At 42.1% G+C, this 21,313-nt stretch overlaps 1 protein-coding gene across 4 annotated transcripts in view; it reads right to left on the bottom strand.

The window, feature by feature from the left end:
- RNF130 (ring finger protein 130) overlaps window positions 1-19,803 on the bottom strand; it is a 162,170-nt gene extending 142,367 nt beyond the window's left edge. For all 4 annotated transcript variants that reach the window (XM_066343550.1, XM_066343551.1, XM_066343552.1 and 1 more), the window contains exon 1: window positions 19,207-19,803. In XM_066343550.1, the coding sequence (XP_066199647.1) occupies window positions 19,207-19,579 (373 nt within the window). In that variant the 5' untranslated portion in view covers window positions 19,580-19,803. The remainder of the gene's footprint in view (window positions 1-19,206) is intronic.
- Window positions 19,804-21,313: the final 1,510 nt, after the last annotated feature.

Below are 21,313 nucleotides of genomic sequence, written 5' to 3'. Positions count from 1 at the left end.
GAGAAATCAATCAATGAACAACTAAGGAGCCACAATGAAGAATTGATGTTTCTCATCTCTCTCCCATCCTGTTTGTCTGTCCCTCTCTCTGACTCTCTCTGTCTCTGCCAAAATAATAATAATTTATATTACAACGGATACAACAAATAGGCGAGGCAAAAGTAAGGTTTACAGTTATGAGTACATGAAACAATTTATTCTTGTATTATTAATTATGGTATTAATTTCTATACAAACAACTGTAAACCTACTTTTGCCCCATCAAGTGCTTCATGCAAATCAAAATAACTAAAAATCACAGCTAGGTTTTTGTACAAACATGCTATCATAAGTGTTAATCATTTAATTCATATCACATCTCACTCGATAACAGCATTAAATATCAACTCTTTCTGAGGTTCTCTTTTCTACTGGCCTATCCATCACGTTTTCCTTACTCGTCTCAGACTATTCTTTCTCTATTCTTTTTTTAAATTAAAAAAAAGTATTCATTTTTTAGAGAGGAGAGAGAGAGAAGGGAGAGAAAAGGGGGGAGGAGCAGGAAGCATCAACTCCTATATGTGCCTTGACCAGGCAAGCCTAGGGGTTCAAACTTGCAACCTCAGCGTTCCAGGTCAACGTTTTATCCATTGTGCCACCACAGGCCAGACCTTGGACTATTCTTTCTCATTTTACGATTACTAGCCTCTTACGCTGGAGGTGTTTGCAAGGTTCTGCCCTAGGCCCTCTTTTCTCAGTGGACAATCTCATTCAGTCCGACAGCTTCACTTTTCACCTCTACATAGATAATGTCTAAATCTAAATCTCTTTCTTGAGCTTTAGTCTTTATTTCAACTGCTTGCCAGGCATTTCTCCATGAATAGGGAGTATCTTAAAATTCACTACTCTTCTCCCCTGAATGTGATTGTTCCAAGTGGAATTCCTTAGTGACAGCATGCTCATCTATCTAAGACTGAAATCCCTGTTGAAAAACAAGGACATGGCTATGAAGAGGTCCAGCGCATTCAATAGTGTTCAGTGTTCACGGCTGCCAACAAGAGCCCATCAACACAGAACAAAGCCACTGACAATAACTCAACATTGTTGATACATAGAAGTAAGAACACCATCAAGGACCCAGAGGAACATCAAAACACATTACAGGTATAATTAACAAATATATGTAAATAAACTGATGATGATCTGATGTATCTACAAACTATGAAATGATTACCATAATCAAGTTAAGTAACACCTCACCTCACAAAGTTACTTTTTTTTTGGTAAGAACACTTTAGAATCTAAAGTTTAGATCTACTCTCTCAGCAAATTTCAAGTACCTAATACAGTATTATGAATTATATAGTCACCATGCTGTACATAAAATCCCCAGAACTTACTTATTTTATAGTTACAAAGTTTGTAACTCTGGAAGGCATTTTAAATTATTTGGCAGAAAAGTAACAGATGTTAGAACACTCCTATTTTGTTCTATTTATCACTTCTTTCTTCTGGTACTAGTACTTCTAGTACTAATGACTGACATGATGACAGTGTTGATATAGACTGGGATATCTGGAACATAATTTCAAATATAAGAATGACAGATTCATCTGACCAGGCGGTGACGCAGAGGGCTCATCTGGTTTGAGCAAGGCTCACCAGCTTTGAGCCCAGGGTCACTGGCTTGAGCAAGGGGTCTCTCAGTCTGCTGTACTCCCCCCCAGGCCAAGGCACCTATGAGAAAGCAATCAATGAGCAACTAAGGTGCTGCAACGAAGAACTGATGCCTCTCATCTCTCTCCCTTCCAGTCTATCTGTCCCTCTCTCTCTGTCATAAAAAAAAAAAAAAGAAAAAAGAATGACAGATTCAACAATACATTGAAAGGACCATACACCATGAACAAGTGGATTTATTCCAGGGTAGATTTATTCCAGGGATGAAAGAATCATTTGAAATCTGCAAATCAACATGATATATCCCATTAAGAAAATGAAGGATAAAAATCATACAATTATATCAATAGATGCAGAAAAAACATTTGACAAGATTCAACATAATTATGATTAAAAAAAGAACCAAACTCTCAACAAAGTAGGTATAGAGGGACCATAATATCAAAATCAACTCTTATTTAACATAGTACTGGAAGTCCTAGCCACAGCAATTAGGCAAGACAAAGATATCAATAGATGCAGAAAAAACATTTGACAAAATTCAACATGATTATGATTAAAAGAAGAACCAAACTCTCAACAAAGTGGGTATAGAGGGACCATAATATCAAAATCAGCTCTTATTTAACACAGTACTGGAAGTCCTAGCCACAGCAATTAGGCAAGACAAAGAAGCAAAAGACATCCAAATCTAAAAGTAAGTAAAACTGCCTCTATTTGTAGATGATATGATATTACATACAGAAAACTCTAAAGACTACCAAAAAACTGTTATAATAAATTGATTCAGTAAAGCTGCAGGATACAAAATCAATATGCAAACATGTTACATTTCTAAACACTAATAACAAACTATCAGAAAGAGAAATTAAGAAAATAACCTCACAATTGCATCAAAAATAAAAATAAAAAATACCCTGAAATAAATGTCATCAAGGACATGAAAAAACCTGTACACTGAAAACTACAAGACATCAATGAAAGAAACTGAGGATGAAACTGTAAGGTCTGGTGGATAATGGGGAAAGGTCAGGCCCGGGAACTTTGGCTAAAACCACCCACAACCAAGCGTGCCAAAAGAAACTTCCCAGAAGTACTTAGGAAAAAAAAGCGACCTCCATCAGCCAGTGAGATTTCACCATGTCATATTAGCTCGACCACCCTAGGGACCCTTTAAATATCTCTCACACGGGTCACCCCTTGCAACTTCCTTGGCCTCCATATTTCCTCATGCCAGGGAACCTCATCGGGCGGGAAGAGCTCTGTACTCAATAAAGCCTTTTATTATTCCACACTTCGTGGCTCCGGCCCCTTCCTTCTTTCTTGGAGGGGGAAATACCTTACAGAAACAAACACAGTAGATAAAAATGGGCCCAATATCTTATACCACACACAAAAATTAACTCAAAATAGATTGTGAAACCTGGAACCATAAAACTCCTAGACAAATACAAAGGCAGTAAACTCTTTGGTCTTGGAAATAATTTTTTGGATTTGACAATAAAAGCTAAAATACATAAGTAGGACTCCATCAAGCTAAAAAGCTTCTGCCCAGCAAAGGATGCAAGCAACAAAATGAAAAGGCTACCTAAGGAATGGAAGAAAATATCTGTAATTCTGATAAGGGGTTAATACTCAAAATATGAAAAGAACTTAGACAAGTCAACAGAAAAAACATCTTAGGGTCCATGTTTTATGCAAATTTCTATTCACAGTTTCCTACCATTTCTTACATTTCACAGGTCTGAGCTAAGTGCGTATATTGTCGTTATCTCTTGAATATCTGAGTTAAAAGAAATATTTCACTCTCCACACACACACACACACACACACACACACACACACACACACACAAAGGTAGGCAGAATGTAGCTCACACTAAGAGAAGTATTTGTCCACAGATTGAGCTAAACTGCTGAGGAAGGAGATAGGAGATCATGACATTAAATCCTTATAAAGGACAATTAGAAAAAAAATAACACTGTGGGAGAAAACTCACATGAAAACATGAGAATAGGAGGTTTAAAGTTTTCATAAGCTGAGATGTCCATAAACCAAAAATATAGTAAGAAAACCCTTTAATGTTTACCTTAAAAATACAAAATAATCAATGAGGCTTGTTGAAGTAGATCTCAATGATGGAAAGATATACTCTCCTGAAGAAGCTACTATTCAGAGGGGAAAAAGTAGAAGCAGATATTTTATATCAAGATAGTGTGTGTCATCCAAGTGAAAAGAATAACTAAACAATATACCTGGGATATAAAAATGAGACTTTGATGGGAGCAATAACCAAGGTCAATTTACCAAATGAAATAAATATGGAAGTTCTTAACAAATCACAAAACAGGTACACATGGTAGAACACTGGTAGGGGCTCCAATTATCTACAGAACTGTAGAAATCAATCAGCTTAAAGCAGTGAGTCTAACAAGCTCCTGATCTGCTTTACCATTCATTTCACTTCCCACAGGACAATGGCTAAGGGTAACCAGGGTAAATGCTACCCTGAACCTAGCAGAGACCCAGAATGTGAAGTCACCAAATACTTGGAAGAAAGCAACCTATCATTTTAGTTTTGCAAATCCCAGGGCAAAGCAGGCTAGATAATTACAAATCATCTTGATGGGAAACTATTGAATACATAAGAAACCAGCTAGAATGCATAAGATAAATTAAACATTAAGGAAGACATCCAAAAGCTGTAAAGACAAATTTAGGATAACAGCACAGACTTAAATCTTTTTTTTTCAAAACTAAAAAACTGAAAAAGAGATTAAGATTAAGATTGCCAGTAATGACAAGAACAAACAAAGGGGCTTTGCTTCTTTCATACCCTTTCCAAAAGATTATTTTTCTTTTTAGTTTTTTTTCAGAGCCAGAATAGGAAATACATCTGCTCAAGTCCCCCAAACAATGGATGAAAACATTCTCAAAACCTCTTTTGCTTTTACTTTCTTTATCAAGGAGAATAACCTGAGAACTGAGGTAACCAGAGCAAAGTTAAAGGACATCAAAAATGGGTGTAAGAAAGCAAATACATTCTTAGGATAGGTTTCTGTTACATGCTCTCTCTTTGCAGTAAAACAACTGTTTACAACTTGTGCATTCATTCTGGTTTCTTCAAGTAATCTCTCATCCCATTAAAATAATTTGTAACTACCCAGCTCTCTTGGTCCTGGGATTTGCAAATATAATATTTGTTTTCTTCCAAATTTCTAGTCACTTTGTTTTAGATTAGCAAATGCAAAGTATAAATTCCAGTCTTCAGCACATAATCCTCCTCAGCAGTGCCAGAGGGCTAATCACTTAATTTTTAAAACAATTCGTATTCCTTTAGCCTCCTCCATCTCCCTCTCAGTCTTCTTGGCTCTCCAGTGTACCCTGCACCCTTTGAAAAGACCCACTTTGACTCACTTAATTTTCTTGGTACCTCTTTCACTTCTGGATCTCAGTTCTATTATATTGATTTACTGATGTCTACGCCAGTACCACACTATCCTGGAGCAAATTTTTAAATCAGGAAACACGAGCCCTCTATTTTTGCTCTTTTATGATTGTTTTGACTATTCTTGACCCACATGAATTTTAGGATCAGTTTATCAACCTCTGCAAAAATAACCCAGCTCATTATTTTCTTAGGATTGTGCAGGTCAATTTGGGAAATACTACCATCTTAACACTTTCAAGTCTTTGGATCCATGAACATGGTATGTCCCTCCATTTATTTAGATATTCTTTAATTTCTTGAGACATTTTGTAGTCTTCAGTGACAATGCCATTGTAAATGTTATTTTAAATTTTAGTTTCTAATATTTTGTTCCTGCCATTTAGAAGTACAACTAACATTTTAATTTTTTTGGCATGTGTGATTTTGTATCAAGTGACCTTTCTAAATTTACTTGAATTTTTAAAAAATCACTGTTATAGGCAATAAGCTTTATTGACATTTATTATGGATTAACACTGGCTGCTTTCCTCAAGCCATGTCATATAGGGCTGTGTGTCTCCTATACTATTTGAGGTGTCCCAAAGAAAGAGTGAAATTCCACAAATGTAAAGGGGATTGCAGAGACTCCCTCATATGTATTTGTTTTCAGTTTATTGCAAAACAGCATATACCCAGTCACATGGATTTACAGATGAGACCAACTACTTTTTTTTTTTAAGTGAGAGGCAAGGAGGGAGGAAGGCAGGGAGAAAGACTCCGCATGCACCTGACTGGATCCACTCAGCAAGCCCCCTACGAGGCTGCTGCTCCGCTGCTCCGAATAGAGCTATTTCAGTGCCTGAGGTGGAGGCCATGGAGCCATCCTCAGCACCGGAGGCCAAACCGCTTGAACCTTTCGATCCATGGCTGCAGGAGTGGAAGAGAAGTGGGAGGGGTGGAGAAGCAGATGGTCACATCTCCTGTGTGCCCTGACTGGGAATTGAACCGAGGACTTCCACACTTCAGGCCGACACTACCACTGAGCAAACTGGCCAGGGCCAAGACTACATACATACTTTTAACTAACTTGTTCCTTATTAAACAAATGTTTTTTAAAAATCCCTGCAACATAAAACAAAAAGAGACGGGCAAAGCTAACATTTCTACTCCTGTACAAGCTCTTTTTAGCTAAAATAAAAGGTTTAAAACAAACAAACAACTAATCAGATTGGAAAAGCAAAAAAAAAAAAAAAAAAAAGAAATTAACATGAAGACTATTAGAAATATAGATTTATTAAGCTGTCATTAACTATTTTTTGTGTGTGACAGAGACAGAGAAAGACAGAGAGAGGGACAGACAGGGAAGAGAGACAGAAAGGGAGAGATATGAGAAGCATCAATTCTTTGTTGCAGCACCTCAGTTGTTTATTGATTGCTTTCTCATATGTGCCATGACTGGGGGCTACAGCAGACTGAGTGACCCCTTGCTCAAGCCATCGACCCTGGGCTCAAGCTGGTGAGCTTTTGCTCAAACCAGATGAGCTCGCGCTCAAGCTGGCGACCTCAGGGTTTCGAACCTAGGTCCTCCACGTCCCAGTCCGACACTCTTATCCAGTGTGCCACTGCCTGGTCAGGCTGTCATTAACTATTAACCTAAGTACTGGACCTTAAGATATTATGTCAAAGAAAATGAACAGCATGGTATATAACATTTTTTAGTATAATGCATATATGGAGGACAAGTACACGCATAAACAAAAATGTTTGTGTCCCAGTACTATAGGGAATGGATTAGAGGGGCAACAATATATACACACAGAAGCCAGTGAGGAAGCCACAGTTTAGGTCAGAGATTAAAGAAGGTTGCAATAGATGTGGAGAGAAACATTTTAGAGGTTTGGACACATTTTAGAGGTATTTAGGAGTTTGGATCAACAAGACTTGGTCATTAGCTAGGAGGTGGGGTGGGGCTCTAAAGTAGAGGTCTCACCTGACCAGGTGGTGGTGCAGGGGACAAGAGCGTCAGACTGGAACACAGAGGACCCAGGTTTGAAACCGCGAGGTTGCCAGCTTGTGTGGGCTCATCTGATTTGAGCAAGACTCACCAGCTTGCGCCCAGGGTCGCTGGCTTGAGCAAGGGGTCACTCAGTCTGCCGTAGCCCCCGGTCAAGGCACATATGAAAAAGCAATCAATGAGAAACTAACGTGCCACAACAAAGAACTGATGCTTCTCATCTCTCTCCCTTCCAGTTTGTCAGTCCCTCTCTCCGTCTCTGTCACAGAAAAGAAAAAAAAAAAAAGGAGAGGTCTCAGTTTCTGGCATAACTCTGGGTAGAGATGGTGCTGTTGACTCAAACAGCAAACAGGAGGAAGAATAGATTTCTGGAGGAAAGATACCGTGTTGGACATATAGAGCTTGAACAAAAACTGAGGAGAGAACAATTCCACTCCTAAGCAATTTCACACCTAACAAAGGGTTACATATTTATAACAAAAGACACAAACACAAAGCTTCTGACAGTACTACTTGCAAGGGCCAAAGAGCAGGCAACCCACATGCCCATCAACAGCACAGATAAAATTGTGATGTGTTCATACACTGGATCACTCACAAAACTACTACTACAGGCAGGAACATAAATTCATTTCACTAATATGTGATTAAGAGCAATTACAAGAATACAAAAGAATGTGTACCAAGAGTCTATATATATAAAGTTTAAAAACAGGCATAATCTATGGTGTTTAAAGTCGGGGATGTATTTACTTTGGGAAGGGAAGGAGGATGAGTGACTAAAGGGGACTTCTGGGGAGCTCTCAGAAACTGGTAATGCTCTATTTCCTACCAGGTGTAGTTACATCAGTATGTTCACTGGTGATTTATTAAGCTGTAGGCTTAAAATTGTGTATTTTTCTGTGTATGTCATAGCCAGTAAAAGTATTTGCTAATTTAAAAAATTTGGTTTTCTCACTCCCCACATTAAGACTCTTCAATAGTATCCTGACACATACTACAACATGTGTATGCTAAGTGAAATAAACTGGTCACAAGAAGACAAATATTGTATGATTACACTTAGATGAGATTCCTGGAGTTGTCAGGTTCATAGAGACAAAATGTAGAAGGGTGGTTGCCAGGAACTGGGGGAAGGAGAGAATGGGGCGTGGAGTTTGTTTTGCAAGATGAATGAGTTCTGGAAATGGGTACAAAATTTAAGATCTTAACCATGTTTAAGTGTACAGTTCAATAGTGTTTATAGTACATTCACACTACCTGGGATAAATGAGAGCCCAAACAGGAAATACCACCCTCCAGGTATATCCTTCTCTCTGTTAATATAAATCCCACACTTTTTTGGGGTTTGAGTTAACTGCTCAAAGTTTGATGTGAGTCTTTTTTATATTCATTTCTCTATGTTCATGTTGGGTTTTTTTTTATCTCTTTGAGTAAACTGAGTATGTCTGTAATAGCTGCTTTAACATCTTTATCTGCAATTACATCATTTGTTCCATTTCTAGGCCTGTTTCTACTGATTTCTTTTGGTCTGTTTTATGGGTCATGTTTTCCTGTTTAATTTTTCATTGGATGTCTGTCTTGAATTGCTTTTGGAAGCCAGATTTTATTGTATTCCTTTCAATATCACTGTTGGGTTTTGTTATGGACCAGTTAAGTGACTCCAAATCAGTCTGATCCTTTTAAGCAGGTTTGCTTTTTTTTTTCTTTAGAGGAAGGGAGATAGTGAGACAGACTCCTGCATGTGCCCCAACCAGGATCTACCCAGCAACCTCTGTCTGGAGCTGATGCTGGAATCAACTGAGCTATCCTTAGCACCCACAGCTGACACTCGGACCAATCAAGCCACTGGCTGTGAGAGGGAAAGAGAAGCAGATGGTTGCTTCTCTTGTGTGCCCTGACCGGGAGTCAAACCCAGGACATCCATATACCAGGCTGATGCTTTGTCCACAGAGCCACTGACCAGGGCCAAGCAGATTTGCCCGTATAGGCGGGTTCAGAACAGGGTTTTCTTAAGGGCTAATCTGGCCTCATGCCATGTCCTATATCAGGGGTCCCCAAACTGCGGCTCCCTAAGGCCATTTATTCGGCCGCTGCCACACTTCTGGAAGGGGCACCTTTTTCATTGGTGGTCAGTGACGCAAAGCGTGGCGTCACTTACATACAGTACTACTTCCCGTGACGCGGGATGCACGTGTCACGGCTCAGGAAGCGCGTCATATCACTTGTGACGGCTAGCAGTGACAAATATGGAACCGGACATTGACCATCTCATTAGCCAAAAGCAGGCCCATAGTTTCCTACTGAAATACTGGTCAGTTTGTTGATTTAAATTTACTTGTTCTTTATTTTAAATATTGTATTTGTTCCTGTTTTGTTTTTTTTACTTTAAAATAAGATATGTGCAGTGTGCATAGGGATTTATTCATAGTTTTTTTTATAGTCCGGCCCTCCAACGGTCTGAGGGACAGTGAACTGGCCCCCTGTGTAAAAAGTTTGGGGACCCCTGCCCTATACTTTAGGAAGTATTCCTACTCTGATCAGTGAGAATATGAACTACTTCCAGTTTCATGAGAACTCCACCTGCCAATTTGACAGTCCTTAAACAAATGTGCAAATCAGCCTGAGGGAACGCACTGTAGTTCTCCAGAATTCACTCTCTGTGCAGTTCCCTCCTCTCCGGTACTTTACCACCACCACATTCACCTCTGACATAGCCTCTGTGAGCTCTGGACTCTCTCCAGTTCAGAAAGACCACTGATTCTTTTGGGATTCTCTGTCCCTGCACTGCAGCATGGCAAGTCTCCAGGTGATGGGCTGGGGCAGCCACAGGGCTTGTTTACTTCCGTTCTCTCAGAGATCACTGTCCTGTGCTGTTGATCCATTTCTAAAACCACTGTTTCACAACTGTGACAAGTTTTCCAGTCACTTATGGTAGGAAGGTAAACCTGGTGCCTGTTACTTCATTATGGCTAGAAACAGAACCAGTCAACTTTGACCTCAACTTCCACATTTCAATGAAACCATTCTAGACTACAAGTCCAAATATATTCTTCTCTGGTCTCCATGCCATTTATGATCTAGCACAGTAACAGAGGCCCTCCAGTCCACTCTGTCCATCAATCCCCACCCCACACCCCACCTTCCTAAAATGCCTGCCATCAGTTTTGTACCAAACCAAGAACCACAGGACTAAACACAAATCACACTTGCTAGTGTCAAGCACAGTCCTAGGTGCTAAGCTGAAACCAAGAAGACACCATTCCTAACTTTCAGGACCTTATAGGTTGGGACAATTTAGTTAGGTAGGAATAAAATTCTCATCCATAAATCCATAATATAGTTTTTAATAGGAAAAACTAAAGTTATAAATGGACCTTTAGAACAGGGATGGTCAAATGCTTTCTTAAAGGGCCAGAAAGTAAAGTTTAGGCTTGCAGGCCACATAGGCTCCTATTACAATCACTCAACTCTGTAGCCTGAAAGCAGCCACAGACATGTAAACAAATGGACAGAGCTGGTTCCAATAAACTGTTTAACACAACAGGTGGCTGCCCACTGGATGTAGTGCAGAGTGCAGAGCTCTGCTTCAGAACAAAATCCCCTTGTAGGCTAAAGACAGTCACACACATCTTCTGCAAGAGTGGATCCTTGTTGTGCCATCCAGACAGGGCTGATGTCCTCAAAAAAAGGATGAAGTTCTCCCAGGCAGGAACTGCATACCCTGTCCTTTGCACACACTACAGGGCTTGCATAACACAAGCACAGAGGAGGTACTTTAAGTAATTTTTTATTTATTTCACTTGACATTTGAAGTGTTCCCTTTGTTTTATTCAAAGTTGCCTCCAACAGTAAAGAAAGCTATACTTACTACAATTTATGGAAAATAATGAATGGCTAATAAATAAAATACCCTAAGGAAGATGATGCAAAGAAATGTTGATAGTCCTGAAAACTTAGTTTCGTTTAATATATAAGTCAAAACTGCTACACTTAAAAGAACCAGCTCTGAGGACTGTGTGTTCATCCCACCTTGCGGACATAGCCCAAAACATTACTGAACTCCTCCTTGAACATTCTCTAGAGAGAGAGTTCACAAGCTCAGAAACAAGTAACTGCCTCAAAATAACTGTCAACTGTCAAAATTCTAATCTAGAAAAGACAAAAATTTGATACATTGCACATAATCTCACAAAACAAATTTGAAAAGTATTTACATTGATGTTTTCACTGCTGCACAATATATGTGTATATACTCTCCTTAATAGGTATATTTTGGGATGTCTGTTTAAAAAGATTTGTTTAAAAAAAAAAGATTTGTTTTATCACTTTACCACTTTACAGTCTCACATTGCTCAAGGTGGAAGGATTTTAGAAGCCATCTAATCTATCTTTCAAATGAAGGATCTCCCTTTTATAATAGTATTCAAAATAATATTCTGTAGTTAGTTCATGTCTTAAAACTCACATTCAGAGCTAACCATAAACTATAGGTGTGCTTGGCCTCTATGAAGTGGAACCAGTGTTACCCAGGATCCAGGGCCCGAATGCATGCAGGACAAGACTGGGCGAGACACTCAGAGCTCACAGGCTTTGTCCTGTGACATGCAGCTAAGCTTATCTCCTTCAACTCCCCTTAATGCAGGACCTAGTATCTTATTCCTAATGCAGGACCATATATTATTCCTATTAACTTCTTCCTTAGTCTTGGGCCACTATTCCACACACTGAGGTCCTAGGGATCCTGCAGTTCAATACGCCAGGTCTTTATTAAAATCACTGGCACAGGCCCTGGCCAGTTGGCTCAGCGGTAGAGCGTCGGCCTAGCGTGCGGAGGACCCGGGTTTGATTCCCGGCCAAGGCACACAGGAGAGGCGCCCATCTGCTTCTCCACCCCTCCGCCGCGCTTTCCTCTCTGTCTCTCTCTTCCCCTCCCGCAGTCAAGGCTCCATTGGAGCAAAGATGGCCCGGGCGCTGGGGATGGCTCTGTGGCCTCTGCCTCAGGCGCTAGAGTGGCTCTGGTGGCAACATGGCGACGCCCAGGATGGGCAGAGCATCGCCCCCTGGTGGGCAGAGCGTCGCCCCTGGTGGGCGTGCCGGGTGGATCCCGGTCCAGCGCATGCGGGAGTCTGTCTGACTGTCTCTCCCTGTTTCCAGCTTCAGAAAAATGAAAGAAAAAAAAAAATCACTGGCACAGCAAAGCCCTCCAGAATGTGAAAAGAATAATAATAGTAGGAGGAAAAATTAAAGGCAACAACTATAGATAACACTTATGAGAAGCTCTGTCATAAAGAGAAACAGAGAAACTGGATGATAACAGGATGGATATTTGGGGGGAGGTTAATTTTTTTTTAATATTCAAATATTTATATGCTAATTGATCACCCAAAACAAAAGGAAAAATACAGTATGTAAAGATATTTTCTAAATTGTTAAATAATTTATTGTATGTCTCTTTTATCTTCTTGCTTGGTTATTCAATTTATGTCAAAATCTGATGTTTAGAGCCTCCAGCTCCTTCTGAATTCTTTTTTCTTTCAGATTCTTTGCTCCAAGGATCATTCCCACTTTTCCTCTAAATATCGATATTTTGAAACCTCTATCTCCAGTAGCCATGCATTTGCCATAGTGAACTGCAACATTACATAACCCCTTTCATCCCAGCTCTTATTTACACATCCATCTCCTTTACCCTTTTTTTTTTTTTTAGATTTTTAAAAAAAATTTTTAAATTCATTTTAGAGAGGAGAGAGAAAGGGAGAGAGACAGACAGAGAGGGAGAGAGAGAGGAGAGAGAGACAGGGAGAGAAGGTAGGGAGGAGCTAGAAGCATCAACTCCCATATGTGCCTTGACCAGGCAAGCCCAGGGTTTCGAACCAGCGACCTTAGCATTTCCAGGTTGACGCTTTATCCACTGCGCCACCACAGGTCAGGCTCACCTTTTTTTTTTTTAAGGTGAGAGGAGGGGAGATAGTGAGACAGACTCCTGCATGCGCCCCAACCAGGATTCACCTGGCAACCCTATCTGGGGCCAATGCTTGGGTACAGAGTTACTTTTAGAGCCTGAAGCTGATGTGCTCCATCGGAGCTATCCTTAGTGCCCAAGGCCACACTCAAACCAATCAAGCCACTGGCTGCAGGAGAGGAAGAGGGAGAGAAGGAGGAGAGGGAAGAGAAGAGAACCAGATGGTTGCTTCTCCTGTGTGTCCTGACCAGGAATCGAACCTGGGTAAAACCTGGGTTGAACCTGGGATGTCCATAAGCCGGGCTGATATTGTGTTCACCGAGCCACTGGCCCAGGGCCCCATCTCCTTCACTCTTTATGAGAATTTTAAAAACTAAATTCAGGTATAAGGAATGTATCCAACAGATACCACTTTTTTTGTTTAATTGATTTTAATTTGTGTTTACATAGATTCTAGTGTTGCCCTGCATGCGTCCCCCCTCCCCTGTATTCCCCTCAACACCTCCCTAGCCCCCCTCCTCACAGCATGAGCCCCCCTCCTCACAGCATGCTCCCCCCTTCCCTTCAGGTTTATCCCATCCTATCATCCTCGATTTCCCTCCGTCCTCTTTTCCTCTGGTCCCTTTGATCCCTCCTCTGTCTTAATTCCATTCCTCAGTTCACATTGTTCATTGGATTCCTCAAATGAGTGAGGTTATATGATATTTTTCTTTTTCTGCCTGGCTTATTTCACTTAACATAATAGTTTCCAGGTCCATCCATGTTGTCGCAAAAAATATTTCCTTCTTTTTCATGGCCTCATAGTATTCCATTGTGTATATGTACCAATGTTTTTTAATCTACTCGTCCACTGACGGACACTTGGGCTCCAACAGATATCACTGTTTAAAAAAAATTTATTAATTTTTGAGAGAGAGAGGAAAAGAGAGAGAGAGAGAGAGAGAGAGAGGCACATTCATCTATTCCTGTATGTGCCCTGACAGGGGTTTCAACCAGCAACCTCTGCACTTAGGAATGATGCTCTAACCAGCCGAGCTACCCAGCCAGGGCTAAAATCACTTTTAAAACATAAAAACCTGCCTGACTTGTGGTGGCGCAGTGGATAAAGCATCGACCTGGAATGCTGAGGTTGCCGGTTTGAGGCCCTGGGCTTGCCCAGTCAAGGCACATATGGGAGTTGATGCTTCCTGCTCCTCCGCCTCCTCTCTCTCCCCCCTTCTCTAAAAACAAAACAAACAAACAAACAAAAAAACCTGCCTGACCGCCGGACCAGGTGGTGGCATAGGATCCAGGTTTGAGACCCCGAGGTTGCCAGCTTCAGCGCAGGCTCATTTGGTTTAAGCAAAGCTCACCTGCTTGGACCCAAGGTAGCTGGCTTGAGCAAGGGGTTACTTAGTCTGCTGTAGTTCCATGGTCAAGGCACATATGAGAAAGCAATCAATGAACAACTAAGGTGTAGCAACTAAAAACTAATGATTGATGCTTCTCATCTCACTCCGTTCCTGTCAGTCCCTCTCTCTGACTCTCTTATCTCTGTAAAAAATCAAACAAAAAAAAACTTGCCGACCAGGCAGTGGTGTAGTGGATAGAGTGTTGGACTGGGACACAGAGTACCCAGGTTCGAAACCCTGAGGTCACCAGCTTGAGCGTGGGCTCATCTGGTTTGAGCAAAGCTCACCAGCTTGAGCCCAAGGTCACTGGATTGAGCAAGGGGTCACTTGGTCTGCTGTAGCCCCCCCTTCCCCGTCAAGGCACATATGAGAAAGCAATCAATGAGCAACTAAGGAGCCGCAATGAAGAACTGATGCTTCTCATCTCTCTTCCTTCCTGTTTATCTGTCCCTCTCTCTGTCTCTGTCATAAAAAACAAACAAACATAAAAACCCAAGATTATTTTTTGAAAGTTTTACTGCATCCTTATAGTCAGTAAGATGACAAAAAAAAGTTTATCATTTAGTAAAATTATTCTCTAATGCTGTGAGATCCAATACCTAAATGTCTATGCAAAGCAAAAAGTGGCTGACACAAAATTCTTCTCACTGGCACATCTGCATACATAATGACATCATCAACACTGGGCCCTCTCCTCCCCCAACCCCCACTCTAGGCTCAAACAAAAAGTCAGTGTGTGGATACATAAAGCACATTTACAATGTCTGCTTCACAGTAGATACTATACTAGCTAGTTTCCATTGTTTCTTGTTCTAAGCTCACCCTTTGCAGAAGCAACTGTGATCTGCACATAAATACAAAACATGCTTCTTCAAAAGTCCATTTCTAAAAATGAATTCTTTATCAGTTAAAACATACAATTCGTTAGCACCAAACAAAAAAATCTCCACTTACAAATGCATTTCTATTTAATGACAAAAAACATACTTTCAAAGTACACTTGTTTATGAAGTAAACAATATACCCTTCAAAGGTATTGGACAAATAAATCTTGCTCAGAAATTCATAAATGCTTAATTGATAGTAGCACTGGAAATAACAAGAAAGGTTTCTAATTTCACAAACCAAGTCAGAGGTTTAAAATGAGTCATTATTACATTAAGTTCTAGGAAAACTGTAAAGTTATTTTTGCCTTTATCTTCATTTCTACCAAACACTTATCCTCAAAATGACTTTTCATTAATTTCACATCTATTGACCACAGCTGTTTTTGGCCAGGAATTGTATCAAACTTTTTGTTTTTGTAATTTGAACATCACTTAGTTTAGTGTCAACACTGAGTAAGTCCTCAATAAAGATGTTAAGAATTTTCTTTAATTCTTCAAAAATATTTCTTCAATTCTTCAAAATTATAAAAGTATAAAGGTCAAGATGTATGCAATATTTTTTCTAAAGCCATAAAAATGTGAAACTCACTAAATCAAGAATATCATGATGTGAAATATCAAAACATTATTTCATTTCTCTAAATTTAGAAATTAAATTTAATAGTGTGACATAGATCAATAAGAATACATAGGTTCCAGGTAAACATCTCTATAGCATTTGAACTGTTGATTGTGTTAAGTGCTCATCATCCAAAGTCAAATCATTTTCTGTCACCATATATTATTCCAATTTTAAGCCATTTTTAAAGAACGTATTGGCCCTGGCCAGTTGGCTCAGTGGTAGAGCATTAGCCTGGCATATGGAGTCCTGGGTTTGATTCCTGGTCAGGACACACAGGAGAAGCACCCATCTGCTTCTCCACCCCTTCCTCTCTTGCTTCCTTCTCTCTCCCTCTCTCTCTCTTCTCCTCCCCTCCTGCAGCCAAGGCTCAATTAGAGCAAGTTAGCCCAGGCACTGAGGATGGCTCTATGGCCTCCGCCTCAGGTGCTAAAAAAAATGGCTCTGGTTGCAACAGACCAAGGGCCCCAGATGGGCAGAGCATCACCTCCCAGTGGGCTTGCGGGGTGGATCCCAGTCGGGGTGCATGTGGTAGTCTCTCTATGCCTCCCCTCCTTTCACTAAGATAAAAATGTATTTATTTTAATTGATTTTAGAGACAGGAAAGAGAGATTAAGGCGGTGGAGAGGAGCAGGAAGCATCATCTCATAGTTGTTTCTTGTATGTGTCCTGACTGGACAGATCCAGGGTTTCAAACCGGTGACCTCAGCATTCCAAGTTGACACAATCCACTGAGCCACCACAGGCCAGGTTCCAATTTTAAGCCATTTTTTAAAACAAATATTGACATAAACCATTTCCTTAAATATGATAGCACCCTTCTTGTTTTTAATATACATCTTGAAGTTCTGGCTGCAAATGCAGCAAAATGTCTTGGGACTTCATTTACAAGTAAATTGACTTATAAAGACCCCACCTAGAATATCAGCGTCAAGAAGGGAAGAGGTTTTTTATCTGTTTTGTTCACGGCTGTTGCCCTTCCCTCATACTTAGTGCCTTATAAATAGTGGTTGGAATGAAGTAGGATTTTAATTCATATTTGCTGGATAGAGAGAAACTATACGTGCAGACCCCCCACAAGGCAAGACTCAAACCACCTGTAGGGATCCCACCAACACCATGAGAAAACTTGTAACAAACTCATGTGAATATAAAATGAGCTCCTAGCCAAAGGAGAGGCAGAGCAGACAGATACCCAAGAACTGAGCTCCGGCTCAGCTCAGTCTTCACATACCGCTCCAAAGTGTTTACTTTGATGCAGTGTTGAAACCCCACCAATTCAGAGACTGATTTAGGTTAACAAGAAGACCCTTTTTAAAAAAAAACCGCAGGCCTGGCCTGTGCTGGCCCAATGGATAAAGTATTGACCTGGAATGCTGAGGTCGCCAGTTCGAAACCCTGGGCTTGCCTGGGTTTGCACATATGGGAGTTGATGCTTCCTGCTCCTCCCCCCTTCTCTCCCCCCTCTTTCTCTTCTCTAAAAATGAATAAATAAATAAAAATATTAACACAAACAAACAAAAAAAAGCAGAAACCAATCAAGACTCTCAACAACCTCAGGAGGTAAATTTTTTATCATTCCACTTTGTAGATGAAACTGAGGCCAAGGAACCAAATTATTTTCCTAGTGTCACACAATTTACCTACAGCACAATATAACGTTTAATCCTACATAGCTATCTCCCTAGTGTCAGGGGAATAAGCTTCATCTACACATCAGTGAAGCTAGTTCCCAGTACTCTTCTAGCCAAACACCTTAACTAGCATTCTCAAGGATGGGGCTTTTGTTCAGGGTGACAGGCAAACAACAAGTAGTTTAGCACTTTGGAGGCAAGAACCTCAAGTGATGGTCTTAAATTTGAGGCCTATGGGAACCAATCCCCAAAGACAAACCACATATTTCAAAACACTGCACAGGGCCAGCTCTTGCTCAGGATAGCTCGTCTCTCTTCCTCTTCCTACGTTCCACGTGATCCTCAGTTTCTCCTGCTCACCACAAAATAGGCAACCATTGTTGGTGTCACAGTGTGGCAATATTATGTGTCCCAACCACAGTGACAAGGCATTCAAATATTTACAGAATGAGCCAAAGACCAAAGCTGTTTCCGTGGGCAAGCTGGGACCACTGTTTTTAACAAAGTGGAGATGAGAAATGCACCTTAAGTACCTGATTATTGGTGTAGAAGTGGACATTTGAAAAGCTGGTCTAAACTGGGGACAGACTACAGTAACAGCCTTCTGTGATTCTTCCCTCTTCAGTCCGACTGCCTCAAAGAAGAAAACAACTTAGCAGTTTAGCATCCAAAGAGAGACGTTGGAAGGGCCTGTTTTCCTATGTTAGAGTATAAAAACAAACACCATTACCTTATTTAGGTTGCCTAATTTAGGTCATCTTAACACGAAAAGCAGCTTAAAAAAATCCCCTGCTCAGCATTCTCGGGGTGAGAGTGGGGGTGAAGACAACAGACATTTTCCAAAAAGTTCGAAAAAACAAAACAACAAAAAACTAAGAATCATATTCCACGGTGTGGAAAAAGTTTCCTTTAAAACATAACCAGTAATTTCTACAAATATGTTTTATACCAAATAATTAAAAAGAGCCCGTATTTATGCTTAAAACAGTAAAAGCTAAATGACTTCAAAAACAATTCTTGAAAATTTTGCCCATTTCTCCTTTAGTCAGCTCCTGTGACCTGAAGACTTGGCTATCAGATGCTCCATCTGAGATTTTTTTGGCGTCAAACTGAAGTAAAACTACCGGGGCAAAACAAGAGCCAAAAGCAACAGGGAAGATTTTGCCCATTTGACTCTTCTATTCCTCTCGCCCCCACTTGCTGCTTAAGAAAAACCGCACGTTTTACGCGAGGAAAGGGCCTCATCCTTTGAGAGGCACTGCAACGTTAAGTCTGTGATTGGGGCAGGTTAAGACCCCACGACGGAGTTCTGCGCTCCTCCCCCGCCGCCTTTGTCCGAACCGTCCCCGCACACTCGCAGTCCAGCACACTCGCAGTCCAGCACCCTCCCGAGAACAAGCCTCCCGCACGCACAGGAACGCTCCCCAAGTGGAGAAGAACAGGAAAAACCCAGCCGCGCACAGAGCCCCTCTCCCGGCAGCGAGCAGGCCCGGCTGCGCACAACCCAGACCTGGTCCACGGCCGGCCGCGGAGCGGCGCGGGAGGCCTGGCGAAACGGAGCGGGGACCCCCGCCCACTCCGCTCCGCTCCGTCCCTCGCCCAGCACTCACTTCCGTGGATGGGCAGCGGCGCCAGCACCTGGCCGCGGACCTCGGCCTTGGGCGAGTCGAGCCCGTAGCGCCCGCGGTCGATGCGGAACGTGAACGGGGCGCCGCGGCCGGGCTCCTGCACCGTCACGTTGATGAGCGCCGTGTAGTACTCCTGGCTGGCGTTGTCCGCTCGCGCCGGCCACAGGCTGCAGGTCAGCAGCGCGAGCGCGGCGAGCCGGGCCGGGCCCGCCCGCGCCGCGCTGCTCATTGTCCCTCCGGCCGCCGCCGCCCGCGGACCTGGCTCCCCGGCCGGCGCCGAGAGGCGGGGCGCGCGCGGCCGAGCGCAAGCAAGGGCTTCCTCGGCGTCGCGGCCCTCTCGCGGGGACGCGCCCATGGGCCCCGTGGCGAGGTCGGCGGGTCAGGTCGCGCGCGGCTGTCCACTCAGGACTCCAGCAGGGCTGTAGAGGCGGGCCCCTTCCATGCTCTGAGGCCGAGCCCGCCGGGTCGGGGCCGGGGGCGCTCGCCACGACGCGAGAGTGGGATGCGCCCACAGGGTTGGGGGCGGGGGTCTGTGGAACACAAAGTCCCGCTCGGCCTCGACCGCTGCCCCGCCCCCCCCTCCCCCCCTGTCAGCCCCGCGGCTGCGCGCAGGGCGCAGCCCCGCCCCGCGCCGCGCGCCTGCGTGCGAGGCCCGGCGCGCTCCCGTTCCCGTCGCCCGCTCGAGGGCCGCTGCAGGCCGGTTCTGTTTCGGGCTGCACATGACCATGTTTATCCGTCGGGCGTGATGCGAACAGGGCCTGCGGCCTGGGACGGTTCCGAGAACCTATGGGAAAGTTTAAGACAAGAATTTAAAATAAAAAGAACTAAAATTTTACAGTTAATTTAAAAATTAAATGTCTGAGGTTTCACATTGCCACTGGTCAAAAGTGACCTTATGAGGAGTGGGCAGTGTAAGGACACTCGAGTGGTTAGGAAGGACCTCTACAGACTAGATGAAAGCTCCGAAAGACTGGACAAGATGGAGCTGGTGGAGAGACCCCCCCCCCAAAAAAAAACCCTGCACACACACCCACATGTCATGTCAGTTAAGCTATGTATCCTTCTAAAGCGTAAAGAAAGGGGAAGGATGGTTCAAGTGCGGCTGAATTTAGGAGTTTATAGAATATTACATATACTGTGTCCCCAAAAGAAAACTGAGGTGCTGTTTCTGGGAAAGGGAAGTGGATGCAATACAGGTTAAAACATAAGTCATCCATATATGCGTTCTTAGCGACACCCTTCACAATTTCTACCTCCCAATTTCTCCTCTTCCACCCTCTCACTCTTCATCATCTGTTTAGCCTCTGTCTCTTTTGAGAATGGAATTTACTGGCCTGTAGGAAGTACAGCCCCTAAACCAGTGTTTATCACTGAAGAGTTAACCACTCTGATGTTGTTGTATAAAGATTATAGACTAATGATCTTAGTTGAATTTGCTTATGCTTAGGGAGATTGTCACTTAGCCTTTTTAATCATCAATGAAAATACTATTGAGGTTGTTGTAGTTATATTTGGAACTTGTAGGCTTGTTGGGACAACTTTGTACATGTGCAGAGTATTTACAAATCACGTGCAATAGAAAAAAAAGCATTTGGACAAACTTATGTAGTGTTCAATGCATCGTACCTGTGGAGTTTGGAAATCAAACACCAGTTTGTACCATGTTGCACTATTAGGCACTGGTAAAACTTTATTCATTGTGTGTTTTGGTTTCTAGCCAGCTAGGTTATATTCAGACTGTAACTCCCTGTCCCCCTCTCTGTAGTTCATTTTTTACATGCATGCACAAATATTTTGGACAAAGTTAAATAGTGTTCAATACATGGTACATGTGGCATTTGGAAACCAAGTATCAGTTTGCACCTTAATGCACTATTGTGTGCAGCACGATAAAACTGTTACATGATTCCATTTCCAGACCTCTCCCTCTCTTGGTAGTACATTTTTGTTCACTCTTGTGCAAAGCAAATAACATGCATGTACTCACCTGTTCAGAACGTGTCTGTATTGTTTGCAAATAAATTATAATGTGTTTTAGTGTCACTGTACTGTAAATTTCAAAACTCTACAAAATGGAAAGAAAAAAACA

This window comes from Saccopteryx leptura, chromosome 6 (genome assembly GCF_036850995.1).
Source record: "Saccopteryx leptura isolate mSacLep1 chromosome 6, mSacLep1_pri_phased_curated, whole genome shotgun sequence".
In the NCBI taxonomy this organism is placed as follows: Eukaryota; Metazoa; Chordata; class Mammalia; order Chiroptera; family Emballonuridae; genus Saccopteryx; species Saccopteryx leptura.
This window is presented reverse-complemented; position numbering and strand designations above follow the sequence as displayed.